The sequence below is a fragment of the Cervus canadensis genome, chromosome 32 (genome assembly GCF_019320065.1).
Source record: "Cervus canadensis isolate Bull #8, Minnesota chromosome 32, ASM1932006v1, whole genome shotgun sequence".
Taxonomy (NCBI): domain Eukaryota; kingdom Metazoa; phylum Chordata; class Mammalia; order Artiodactyla; family Cervidae; genus Cervus; species Cervus canadensis.
In genome coordinates, this window is record NC_057417.1 from 3636960 (window position 1) to 3650648 (window position 13689).

Here is a 13689-nt window from a genome sequence, read left to right on the forward strand (position 1 = left end):
GAAATGAAAGCTTAGGTTCACGGCAATAACCTGCACATAAATGTTTCCAGCAGCATTATTTACAGTAGCCAAAAACTGAAAACAACCCATACGTCCTCCAGTGAATAAACAGACTGTGGTACGTGCAGACTACAGAATACTACTTGGCAACAAAAAGGAGCACACACTATTGATAAGTGCAACAGTCTGGATGAATCTCAAGGAAATGACCCTGATTGGAGGGGGAAAAAAAAAAAGGTCAGTCCCAAAAGGTTACACACTGCATGATTCTATTTACATAACATTCAGACAAAATTACAGAACTGGAGAAGAGAGTGGTAGTGGCCAGGAGTTAGGGATGGGGAGGGAGGAGACAGGAGGGAGGTGGGTATGGTTAAAAAAAAAAAGAAAAGAAAAAAAAACAGGAGGAACCCTGTGGTGATTAAATTATTCTGTATCTTGACTGTGGTGTGAACACATCACTCTGCAGAGTGATAAAACTGCACAGAGCTCAATACACACACACACAAGTGAAATTAGCAAAATTTGAAATACCTACCATTCAAGAATTTTACAGGGTAAGACCACTGGAGAAAACTGAGTAAAAGATAAATGGGATCTTTCTATTTCTTACAACTGCCTGTGCCTCCATAATTATCTCAGAACTAAAAGCCGAAATAAACAAATATAAAAGCACGAGAAGGCAAAGACAGACATATACACAAACATCTCTATTGTGGCACTGTTATAACAGCAAAAGCAGAAACAAAACTAGACACAACCTGAACGCCCATTAACAGGAAAACACTAATAAGTTACAGGACCGCCACACTACCAAACACTAGGTAGAAAATTTAAAAGAATGAGATGCCAAATCTAAACAACCTAAGCAGCACCTTTCTCCCCACATTTTAAGGTCTTGGAAATCCAGGTGTGCCTCACAGTCGATGGAACTACCCAGTGAAAACTGTCACTGGCTGTTATCTTTATTATGAAGAAGCCATTGATGGCAGGCTGCACCATTATGTCACCCAGTGACCTGGAACAAGGTCTATAATACATGCCCAGGTTTTTGGAGTTTTTTTTTTAATCACATTACAGAGTAATAGAAATGGTAGGATTCTTATCTGAAGGAGGAAGAAGAGAAAGAGGAAGAGGAGTGGGCTTCAGTTATTTGCGTCATCTACACTCATGTGAGAGGATGGAGGCACCCTTGGAAACTCAGGCCAGCGCATCTAGAGAAGGGTAATGAGGGCTGGGAGGTGAGGCTGGGCTCCTCACCCACAGCACGGCAGCGCCCACATGCGAGGTTCTCTCCCAACTCCTTGCTGAGCCAGGGGTCTGTGGGCCAGTGAATCAAATCAGCGCGGAGATCTCAATCAGTCCTCCCCGCTTTGGCCGAGAGCATCCTCTCTCTGTGCTAGGTAAATGGAACGCAAGTAAACAGCAGACCAGAGATAAAGAGACAAACAGATCTCTGAGAAAGGTGGCATCCATCTAGAAGAAACTAAAACTGGTTTTAATTTTATCCCAGGAACTATACAAACATAAATCCCAGATAGATCAAAGGCTTAACTGTAAACAATAAAAACCTTACAGGAAAATGTAAAAGACCACACGCACACTCTAATGTTGAGGAAGATCATAAAACACTGAAAACCCAGAAACTGGAAGGATAGTATATGGACCAGGAAAGAGACATTTAATTGTATAAAAAATTTTAAGGACTTCCCTGATGGTCCAGTGGTTGAGAATCTGCCTGCCAATGCAAGGGACATAGGTTCGATCCCTGATGCGGGAAGATTCCACATGCCTTGGGGCAATTAAGCCTGTGTGCCACAACTACTAAAGCCGGTGAGCCCAGAGCCTGTGCTCCGCAACAAGAGAAGCCACTGCAATGAGAAGCCTGCTGGCCACAGCTACACAAAGCCCACATGCAGTAATGAAGGCCCAGCACAGCCAAAAATAATTTTTTTTTTTAATTTTCAACGTAGTATTATAATAGATACTATTACCTGTGCTTACAAAGATAATGGACAGATCTGAAAAATATTTGCCATGCAAAAAAACAGGTGAAAGGTTAATTAAATACTGTCATACACAAAGAGCTCTCACAAACTGAGAAGGGGACAAATAATCCAACAAGAAACAGGGCAAACAATATGAAGCACCTCTGCACAAAAAAGCCAAGTCAAATAGCCAACAAACTTTAAAAAAATAAAAAACTGAAACTCACTGGCAATCAACAGATGCAAATTACAATGACAAGTGAGCCACCTCTTTTCACCCATCAGACTGACAGAACTTCAAAACAACACTCAGAACTATTATTAGAAAGGAAGAAAAGGGTAGTTTCATGCACTACCAAGTAGAAGTTTTTTAGAAAGATACCTGACCACAACTGTTAAAAATAAACGCATTCTCTTTGGCCCAGCAACTCAGCTCCCAGAAATCTCTGCCAAACAAATAAAACCTCAATACATGAGAAAAGATGCTCAACGATGTCTACTGTTTCACTATCCAGAGTAGTAAAAACTGGACATAAAGTCAGTATTACTTCGTAGGCAACTGTTGGTACATTTCACATAATACAATATAGTGCAGCTTTTTAAGAAGAATTTTTAGAACTCTAACTTGCAAAGGATTTGACAGGATAGTGCCAAGAGAGAAAATACAGAACATTATATATAATTGAATTTTTGGAAGACAATGGCAATAAATCCTGTGTACGTGTGTGTATATATACATATGTGTATTTTATTTCTAAGAATGTGGAGAAATACACAGAACAAATGATTCTTGATCATTAATGTAAGTTACCCAGAGGGAGAGAGAAGAGATGGGGTAGAGAAAAAGAGGGGAAGAAAAAAAAAAAAAGCAGGTAACAAAGAACCAGAAGAAAATGCAAGCTTGGTAACAGTGAAAACTCACAAGCCAACAGTTTTCAAGATACTATTAGGCCTGAGGATGGCAGATGGGCATGTAAAAAGAAATCAGATGAATATTCTACCAGAGGAACCAGAAATTGGAAAAATAACCAATTTTTAAATGAGTTAAATCATTTCTGACCATTTTTAAAAGTTACTAAAATAAATACAGTAACTGGATTTCCCAGGTGGTCCAGTGGTTAAGACTCTGCCCTTCCAATACAGGAGGTGTGTGTTCAGTCCTTGGTTGGGGAACCAGGATTCCATAAGCTGCACAGCTTGGCCAAAAAAAAAGAAACACAGAACAACTATAGGAACCTCCCTGGTGGGACTCAGTGTAGCCAGACAAATAAATCAATATTAATTTATTAATTAAAACACACACATATAAAAACACAGCAACTGTCTTCTCTGGGGTAGACAGACCCTCAAGCTTTGGTCCAGATGCAAACACCTGCTAGCATTTGGGATTCTTTTGGCAGATGAGGAGCTTCAAAGTCAGGGATGGGAGGTGAAAGCTGAAAAGGAATCAGTCTAGGGAGCTGATAAATCAAAAGGGAGAAAGAGGATGGAGAAAGCCAAGAGCCCCTCAATGTGGAAGGATGGAATAAACGGGAAATGAGGAAGCAGAGACGTGACGTCAGGTCCAGTGGCCAATGGGTCTCCCAGTTTGGTCAGAGTCCATAACCTGGAAGAAAGAAAACTCCACACCAAAAGCTTCCTTTCAGCAAACAATACAGGCACAGATGTAGAAAACAAACTTGCAATTACTGGGCAGGAGGAGGTGGGGGGCTGTGGGGGAGAGATAGATTGGAACTGGTGTATAGATACTGCTCTGCATAAAATAATAATAAGGACCTACTGTATAGCACAGGGAACTCTACTCAGTATTCTGTAATGACCTACATGGCAAAAGGACCTACAGAAGAGTAGATAGGTAGGTAGATAGATGGACTTCCCTGCTGACTCAGCGGTAAAGAATCGCCTGCGGGTTCAATCCCGGGGTCGGGAAGATCCCCTGGAGAAGGAAATGGCAACCCACTTCAGTATCCTTGCCTGGAAAATCGTCTGGACAGAGGAGCCTGGCGGCAGGTTACAGTCCATGCAGCTGCATGGACATGATTCGGAGACAAAACAACAACCAACATATATTCACAAAACTGAATCAGTCTGCCCTACACCTGAAACTAACACAACATTGTAAATCAACTATACTCCAATAAGAAACAGGTAAGATGCAGGCCATCCCGCAGTACAGATATATCTCCGGGAAAGCAAAGGCGGCTCAGAATAAAATTTGCAGCCTATTATTAGAGCCAAAAAAAAAATACTGTTTTTAAAAAAATAAACAAAATCTAAAACAATATACATTTGTTCTGGTTTCTGGCCATGCCTTAGAGCCAGAGCATTTAGGTCTCATCCCCGGGTCAGTCAGCCTCATCCAGGCTCACCCTAAGCTTTCTGGCCCTTCTCCCAGCACCACCACCTCCATTCAGCTTCCTCGTCCACTGCGCGGAGCAGCCCCCTCTCACTGCAACCCCGACCCCATCTCCCTGGCCCACCCCCCCGGCCTGCTGAGCAGAAGCCACCCTCCTGAAACGCAAACCTGACAACATCATTTTCCTTCTTGCCACATTCTGCTCGGGTTACATGACATGATTTTAGGGTTACATGAACATTTTTCAGGTTAATCATTTTACTATGTCAAGAAAAATATTTCAGCAGCCATCAATCTTTGATTTCACCGACAAGACCTGAGTAGACAAGGGGGGCCTTAAAATTCCACCTCAAGCCAATCTCTGGCACAAACGGTACAGGGGAGTGGCAAAAATTGTGAAAATCTTATACAAATAGCCATAGTTTAAAAAATAATACTCTATCGGATAAAGTGCAAATGCTTCCCTATGACAGCAAGTCAAGAATCTATTGACTTTCCAGCCCAACTTCCGGCACAAACAACACACCACCCGCAATCCCAAGACTTTCTCTCACACCCCTGCATTTGCTACTCCCGCCGCCTAGAAGTCCCATCCTGCCCATGTGACAACTGAAGACCCTGTACTCGCCTCTCAAGTCTATACTACGTAATTATTACTACAGGCCACCATAACCGTCTGCAATTTACACGTCCACAGCCCAGGCTCAACCCTGGGTTCCTTCAGAACGTCAACCATCTCATCCGGCTAGCAGCGCCAATGCCAACTCAGTGACTATAAATAAGTATCTGCTGAATGAAGGAATTAACGAGAATCATTCTAGCCTTTAGCTTCCAAATTAGCCAAAATACTGGTATGTCTAGTCACAGGAAGAAAATGGATTACACTTACTAAGTTCTCACCGGGTGTGTCAAGCAAACACTATTATATCTAATCCTCACTTCAATCCCAGGAAGTTGGTACCACGATCACCATCTAATTTTTTTTAATTATCTGTTTACCTATTTTATTTTATTTATCTATTTATTTATTTTTGGCTGTGCTGGGTCTTCACTGCTGCGAGGGTTTTTCTCTAGTTGCCATGAACAGGAGCCGCTCTCTAGTTGTGGCCTGTGAACTCACCGTGGTGGCCTCTCTTATTGTGGAGCGTGGTCTCTAGGGCACAAGCTCAATAGAATGGAGCATTGGCTTAGCTGTTCCACAGCATGTGGGATATTCTTGGACTAGGGATTCAAGCTGAGTCTCCTGCATTGGCAGGCAGATTCTTTACCACTGAGCCACCAGGAAAACCCTCATCATCTCATTTTACAGATGGTGCAAGAAAGGTCTAGAGATGCCACTTGTATGCATGCTAAGAGGCTTCAATCCTGTCTCTTTGCAATCCTATGGACTGTAGCCCGCCAGGCTCCTCTATCCACGGGATTCTCCAGGCAAGAATACTGGAGTGGGTTGCTCTGCTCTCTTCCAGGGAATCTTCCCAACCCAGAGATCGAACCCAGGTCTCCTCTATCTCCTGAACTGTCAGGCAGGTTCTTAACCACGAGTGCCACCTGACAGGCAGACATGCGCAACTGGTGATCTGTGGACCGGCTGAGCACGCAGGTAAGTATGCCTGCCTCCAAAGCTCACCGCTCATGTTCAAGGCCTCGCTCCACACCAGGATGGTGGTGATGACGATGATGACCGTGCTGACACGTGATTCCCTATGGGCCTAGCACTGCTCTCAACAACTATCAATATAAAAACACAAATATTTATTAAAATTCAGATGGAAATGTGCTCAGATTTGCTAAATGCCCTAGGGCTCCCCCCATTTGCTAAAAATAATCTTTCCTCAAAAAGAAATCAATTCATTTGATCCATAGAGTAAAATGAAAGCAAATGTAATATGGAACTATCCACTGCTAGAGCCTCAAGGTGGAAAGCAAGTGCTCAGGCGGCGGAGATAAGAAATCCAATTAATGAACCCCAGGGGGTTTTGCCAGGATGAGAAGAATCAGAATATCCGGTCAACGCCTCAAACCACTAAGAGGCTGGTAAATCTGTGACGAACTGAACATTAAAAAAAAAAAATAGATGGAGAAAGAAATGGCAACCCACTTCAGTATTCTTGCCTGGAAAAGTCCATGGACAGAGGAGCCTGGCGGGCTGCAGTCCATGGGGTCACATGACCGAGCATGTGTGCACGAGGGTGGAGGGAGATGGGTTGGTGGCAATACAGTGGTAGAACTGGATAAAGAAAAAAGAAACACACATGACCAACATCCAGAGACATTTAAAAGAGGAAAAGGAATGTCTGAAACAGCCATTCTGTTTCACAAGTGTCCAGAGAGACGCACAGGACAGTTTTCAACGCTGTCTCGGAAATAACATTAAGGAACAGCAAAGGGCAGCTGGTTTCGTTCTTTAGCTTCCTAAAAAGTTCAACACAGTTTCAAATTCCTTAACAGGTAAAGAAAAATCTCAGGTGGCTCAGTGAAGAATCCGCCTGCCAATGCAGGAGATGCAGATTCAATTCCTGGGTTGGGAAGATCCCCTGGAGAAGGAAATGGCAACCCACTCCAGTATTCTTGCCTGGGAAATTCCAGGGACAGAGGAGCCTGGTGGGGCTATAGTCCACGAGGTGGCAGAAAAGTTGGACACGACTGAGTGACTAAACAATAACAAAGAAAAATCACCAAAACAAGAACTCTTCCCGGGCATGTTTTCAAAGGAGAATGCTTCCCTCTGATTTCTTCTGCCATAGTCACCTGAATGAGTCACAAAAATCTACACTGTCTAAATGAGGCAAATACCCAAAGCCAACTCATTGCCACCCACAATGGCAGAAACCCATGTGCAGAGAATATTTACCAAGTGTCAAGACACTTCACAGAAAATTATAATGGCGGTGAAAACTGAAAGTAAAAGTGTTAGTCGCTCAGTTGTGTCCAACTCTCTCTGACCCCGTGGACTGTAGCCCACCAGGCTCCTCTGTCCATGGAATTTCCCAGGCAAGAATACTGGAGTGGGTAGTCATTCCCTTCTCCAGGGGATTTTCCTGACTCAGGGATCAACCCTGGGTCTCCTGCATTGCAGGCAGATTCTTTACTATCTGAGGCACCAGGAAAGCCCAACAGCTAACAACTGCTAGAAACTTACTAGCTGCCAGGCACTAACCTAAGGGCTGCACATGAACTAACTCACAGCTCTGTGGAGTGAATATTATCACTACTCTCCCCATTTACAGATGAGAACACTGAGGCACAAGGAAGTCAGAAACTCGCCCACTGTCCAACACAACCAGGGACTGGCAACACCAGGACTCAAGCTCTGAGCTCCATACCCCACGCTCACTCTGCTGCCCCCTGGTTTAGATTTGCTCTTTCTAAACCCACGAGAAACGTTAGCGTCTTCTGTAATCCCACGTGGGAAGAAGCTGTACCAGTGGAGCACCAGTGAATGTAGTCTTCAAAGGCACTTCAGCACCGGCTAGTTCTTAGGCCATTCTTTCTAGAAGGCAAACTATTCAAAAGATATGTTACTGCCTCCCCACAGACCAGTGTGACTGATGGAATAAGCAATCAGTTTAATGAAGCACAAGAATGTGTCCTTGTCCTCAGGAGAAAACGGAGCAGGAGAACAAGGCCAACAGTGGAGAAGTGAGTGCAGGATGGAGCCTTATGACCACCACCTCTTCCTCCCAAGAGGTTTATGGAGGACAAAATCTGATGGGGAAAAAACAAGGCCTGCCTGTCATTTGCTTTCCTATCAACGTTGTTTTATACTTCACGTGAGGGCTGCTGCATCTTGCAAAACCAAACAAATCTCTCACACAGAGACAGACATGCTTTGCAATCGGTGTTTTAGCCAAAGAATACTGAACATCATGTAGTTCTGACCAGCTCTCTCTTTCCTCAACTTCAGTCATCCACGGAGACCTCGGCCACTTTTGTCATCTGTGAGGGTATTTCTTTTTCTTTCCCTTTTTTTTTTTGGATGTGGGCCATTTTTAAAGTCTTTACTGAATTTGTTCCAACACTGCTTTTGCTTCATGTTTTGGTTTTCTGACCGTGAGCCATGTGGGATCTTAGCTCGCCGACCAGGAATCGAACCCTCGCCCTCTGCAGTGGAAGGTTCAGTCTCAGCCCATGGACTGCCAGGGAAGGCCCTGAGGATGTTTCTATTATTTACTTGTCTTGAGTCCAGCTCACTTTTTCCATGTGTATAAACCTGTTTTAAAGGGAAAACTTCCATCGCTGTTATAAGTGGAAAGCCAGCACTGTGGGCCCTCAACAGGGTAGCACCTTCTGCCCCAGCCACCACTTCAGACACCAATCACAAGTCCAGACTGTCACCTGCGCTTCTGATTGACCAGTTATGTATCTCAGGGGTCCCCATGACCTCCTCCTTGGGTTCAATTAATTTGCTAGAGCAGCTCCCAGAACTGAGAGAAACCTTTTATTTACTAGATTACTGGTTTATTATAAAAGGAGGTAACTCAGGAACAGCCAGATAGAAGAAAGATACGGGAAGAGAGGACAGGGCTTCCAGTGGGCCACCCCCACCAGTGGACCACTCACCTTGCACTTGTAAGTATTCACTGACGCAGAAGCTCTCTAAACCCCGAGATTTTTATGGAGGCTTCATTATATAGATTTAATTGGTTAAATCATTGTCCACTGGCATCTGAACTCCATCTCCAGCCCTCTCCCCTCCCTGGTGGTCCTGAGATGGAACTGAAAAGTTCCAACCCCTTAATCACGCGGTTGGTCCTCCTGGCAGCCAGCCCCCAACCTCGAGTGCTTTCCAAAGTCACTGCATTAACATTACAAAAGACACCTTTCTGGCTCTCATTGCTTTGGAAATTTCAGGGGTTTTAAGAGCGTGGTACCAGAAATGGGGCAATAATGTACATTTCTTATTATAAACCACAGTGTCCCAGTAGATCTGAAACTCTCGAACTTAGAAAGGTTGAGAGATGCGGCTGGAAAGCAGAAGAGATAACATTCTAAGCCCGGGCTGTGCAGCGCATCCAACAGCCCCTAAGATGTCACCCTCAGGGTCACATTCTGTCATCGCCGCCTCACTGGACTACATTCCCTGGTGGACACGGAGTCATCTGAGGGGCAGAAACATGTCAGAAATACTCTGGAAGCCCCAGTGTCGAGCACAGAACATCACACCAAGGAGGTGCTCAGTGACTCACTGTTGGGCTTCCCTGGTGGCTTCAGGGAGAAGGAACCTGCCTGCCAATGCAGGATTCTTGCCTGGAGAATTTCTTGCCTGGAGAATTCCATGGACAGAGAAGCCTGGCAGGCTACAGTCCATAGGGTTGCAAAGAGTCGGACATGACTGAAGCAACTCAGCGCGTGCTTGCATACACGCACACACACACACAAGCACTTGTATGTGTCAGGTACTGTGGAAGCGGCGTGAGCAAACCAGACTTCTCTCCAGCTGGTCATCTAGTTGAGCAGACAGACGGAATGCATTCATCCCACAGAGGTTTATAGCCTAGAACAGTACGGAGCCAGCTCAGCAGAGTACAGCCTGAGGACAAATCCGAGCCGTAGCAGCAAGAATCTGCCAGTCCCTGGTACGGAGCGAGGAAGACAGCCCAGGCGGCCAGGGCTGGAGAAGAGTGTGGAGGATTCATATCAGGGACCTGGAAGGCGTCCCTGAAAAATGACTGACAGGCTTTAAGAATAAAAAACAAAAACCAGAAAAGGCCGGGCCAGGGTGGCAGGGGCACAGAGCCAGGGGAGAGCTGGGGGCCCTCCAGTCGTTAAGCATGTGGGTCTTTTTCCCAAGAGCTAAGAGAAGGCGGTGGAAGGTTTTCCGTGGGGCCGGGGGCAGGGTGAGGGGTGATGGACGGGAATCTGCTTCTGCAGAGCTGGATGGATGCAGAGGAGGCAGGGCAAGAAAGGAGACGGGGGAAGGTCCACGGCAGCCGCCCTGTGAGCCACGGGGTGACCCCGACGGGCAACAGCTGGGGAGCTGGAGAGAAGTCAATGGATTGGAGATCCATCCTGGTGCCAGGCTGTCTGAAGGGGTGCGGAGAGAGGCGAACCACCTTTCCTTTCAGACCTCACGACAGTGGCTTTAACACAGTCACTGACTTTCCCTCTTGAGGTTAGACTTTCTCACCCAATAAGGACAATGATGTGGCCTTTCCTACACAAAGGTGGTGCCGCCTTTAGCCAGACACGTGGCAAGAGGAGAACAAGACTCGGATATTGAGAAGGAACCCTTTAGGGGGAAAAAAAACAAAAAAAATTTTAACCTAGCTCACAACCAATGCAATCACTAAATGTGATATAACACAGAAAGAATAGATTTTGGAGCCCAAGAAACTAGGGTTCAACCTTCAACCCTAACATTCCCGAGAAGGTACATCGAGGCTGTATTAGCTTCCCTCTCTGGGCCTCTGTTTTCTCATCTGTGAAGAAAGAATTATACCTCTGCTCCTCCTGGGGCTGCCCTGAGACCAGGAATCAACACAAACAAGGAGTGGCAGGACAGTCAGAGACAATAATTATCATTATCATGATGAGGCAGGGTCTCGCTGGAAGCTGGAAACCACAGTTAATACCATAGAAGGAATTAACTTTGTAAATTCTACTATAAAATACAACAGTTTACAGAATGAAAGTTATAATGGTAAGCTCTACTTTATATAAGAACATGTTCATCTAACATTCAGAGATGGCTTCTCAAAGGAAATAAAAAGCATAATTACGAAAAAAAGTGATAGGGAACTCTTGAGTACATACACCCACGCACCCATAAACACACAAATACACACACATCTACCTCCTGGTTCAGGACATCAAGGACTCCCATTCGCATGCAGACGATCCTGGTCCCAAAAGGAGGACCCCTGAACTGATGGAGGTCAGGCCCCATAGTAGGCCCTCGGGAAGAACTAAAGCAATCAATCAATTTAATGATCTAATGCCACAAACAGGTAGAGAACCTCAAGAGTGACAGGCACAGAATGTCTGTGCACAATACTCAGAAAAAAATGGAGAAGCTGCCCCTCTGCCCTCTGAGCTCACAGATCTTTACACCCTTGACCATGTGTGGTAGGAAGCCACGCACACCATCAACCAGACAACGGCTCTCCCTGAGCACCTTCTAGATGCTTCCCAGGCACTGAGGATGCACCTTGAACAAGACAGCCAAACATCTCTGCCTGCAGAGTGGACACTGTGGCATGGGAAAACTGGAAGAAACGAAATAAAAAATTTAAAAAGCACAATATACAGTCGTTAGTTGGTGCTGTGGAGAAAAACTGAGCGAAGAAGAGGCAGAGACTGGAGGGGTGAGGAGTAGAATTTTAAATCTGCACCGGTTTCAAACAGTCCCCGTAACTCCATGAACACGTAGCGCTGCACGCTCTGCTCAGGGCTGGTAAAGTGCCGACAGAAGGGCAAGGGTTGGAGGGACAGAGGAGGAACCGGCTGGGCCGGGAGGGTCAGGGTCAGAGGGAGCACGCACGGCTCCAGATTGAGACGAATGCGGGGCAGTGAGTTCCCTCCCGTCTCTTCCTTGTCGGAAGGCTCCTCCTGCTCTTCCCTAGCCGCAGAGCACGGATCAGCCTTGAACTTCACTGGGCATTTCCAGCAAATGCCTGTGTCTCTTATACACGCTTATGCAGTCATGTCAGCCTTTCCTCGGTCATGAAGGTCAATGGCCATTTTTAGGACTTTTTTTCATTATAAAAGGGACACACAATCACAGTATAAAATGTGACAATATATCAGAAAGGATACAGATTCCCAATAGTCTTAACCTCAACATGACCTCTATTTACACTTAGGTATGTTTTTTGCCACAGTCGTTTAATACATGGAGGATCACTCTGCATCCATATTAACTCTGCATTCTGCTCTTTTGATTTTTACTAAATGTATTACTTTTAAATTCCTACATTTGCATTTTTCTGCTTTTATCAAATTCTGTATGGACATCAGTGTAACAGGCTATAGGACATTTCAAACTACTGACGCACTATGCTTCATTATTCACCATTTCCCAAATGTTGAGCATTCAGATTTCTGAGTTTTCATCATTATAAATTACTGTGAAAATAATGTCACGTGGAAAGGCATTTCAAGTAATTCCCTCAGAGAAGATTCCTAGAAAGAGGATGACAGGGAGCTGGGGGTACTTTAAACAAGTAGTCCCTGTATAGATCTACACACTCCCCCCCAAATGTAATTGTAATAGGGAAGAATTTTTGCATTCTATTACAAGTTAATCACTAAAAGGATGTTACCTAGAAGTTTAAATTACACATAATGGCCCATTTCTGGGAACCCTGCTTCCCAGGTAATGAGCATAAAGCTAAAATACTTTTGTTTAGCTCATAGAAAACCTCCTGAGCAGGACCACCAGTGAATGACCGCAGGAAGAAGAAATTAACACATCCCTTTGGAAGCCAATGGGAGCCAGGAAGTGTTGACTTTATCCCCTCCCCTTTTATTATAAAAGGAGCCTGAATACTAACTCAGGCAAGACGGTTCTTTGGAGACACAAGCCCAGCATCTTCTGGTTAGCTGGTTTTCTGAATCAAGCCGTTATCCTTTGCCCCAACAACTCATCTCTCAATTATTGGCCTGCCGTCCAAACTCAAACTTGGTAACGTAATCACCGCCCCACTTGGCTACAGTGGCAGAATATAAAAGCTGGTGACTCTCTGGCTACCTTTTTGGCCTTGAGGGTAACGGGTTTCAGAGGCTACATTATTTACCTGCTGTCAGAATCTGAGGCGATCTCCTTTCTCCCTCCAAAGCGGATCTGGCACTGCAGAAAAAGAAAGTCACTGAGATCAGCTGTTGGGATGGACACACAAAACCACCGCCAGGGGCCTTCGGGGTCTGGGGGGACCCGGGGCCAGGAACTCTGGGGGCCGAGTCAGGGCATCCCCGAGTCCTGGGGGTCAGCCCAAGAAGTGGGACGGCGGGCACCCCAGCCTTCCAGCCGCCATTTGAAGGAAGAAGCCCTTTTACCTCCTGCTTGTACAGAAGGGAGCCTTGTGCAGAGACGGCGCTAAAAGGAAAACAGAGCCATCTGCAGATTCTCTAGGAAGCTGCTTCTATCTGTCAGCAGCTGACTGTCAATAACACAGAGCTCTTAACAGGCAATAATTAAAACTGCCACAAATCTGTGATGACGACGGTTCCCTTCTGACAGGGCCCAAAGTTGTTACGGCTGCTATGAAGTCATGACAGCATACATCAAGCTTCCAACAAGCCCTCTGGTTGTGCTCAATGCCAATTCACCCGCGGAGGGTGGAAACAAAAGCAAACTTTTTTTTTTTCCTCTAACGGTGCTGAAATGTAGATAACATAAAATTTACC

General features: G+C 45.3%; 1 protein-coding gene across 6 annotated transcripts in view; it reads right to left on the reverse strand.

Annotated features, from left to right (window-relative positions):
- Positions 1-13689, reverse strand: part of SNX29 (sorting nexin 29) — a 579583-nt gene that overhangs the window by 540676 nt on the left and 25218 nt on the right. For all 6 annotated transcript variants that reach the window (XR_006267027.1, XM_043455630.1, XM_043455631.1 and 3 more), the window contains one exon: positions 13080-13132. Coding sequence is in view for 4 of the 6 variants with exons in the window: in XM_043455630.1 (XP_043311565.1) it covers positions 13080-13132 (53 nt within the window). In the remaining 2 variants the exon portion in view is untranslated. The remainder of the gene's footprint in view (positions 1-13079; positions 13133-13689) is intronic.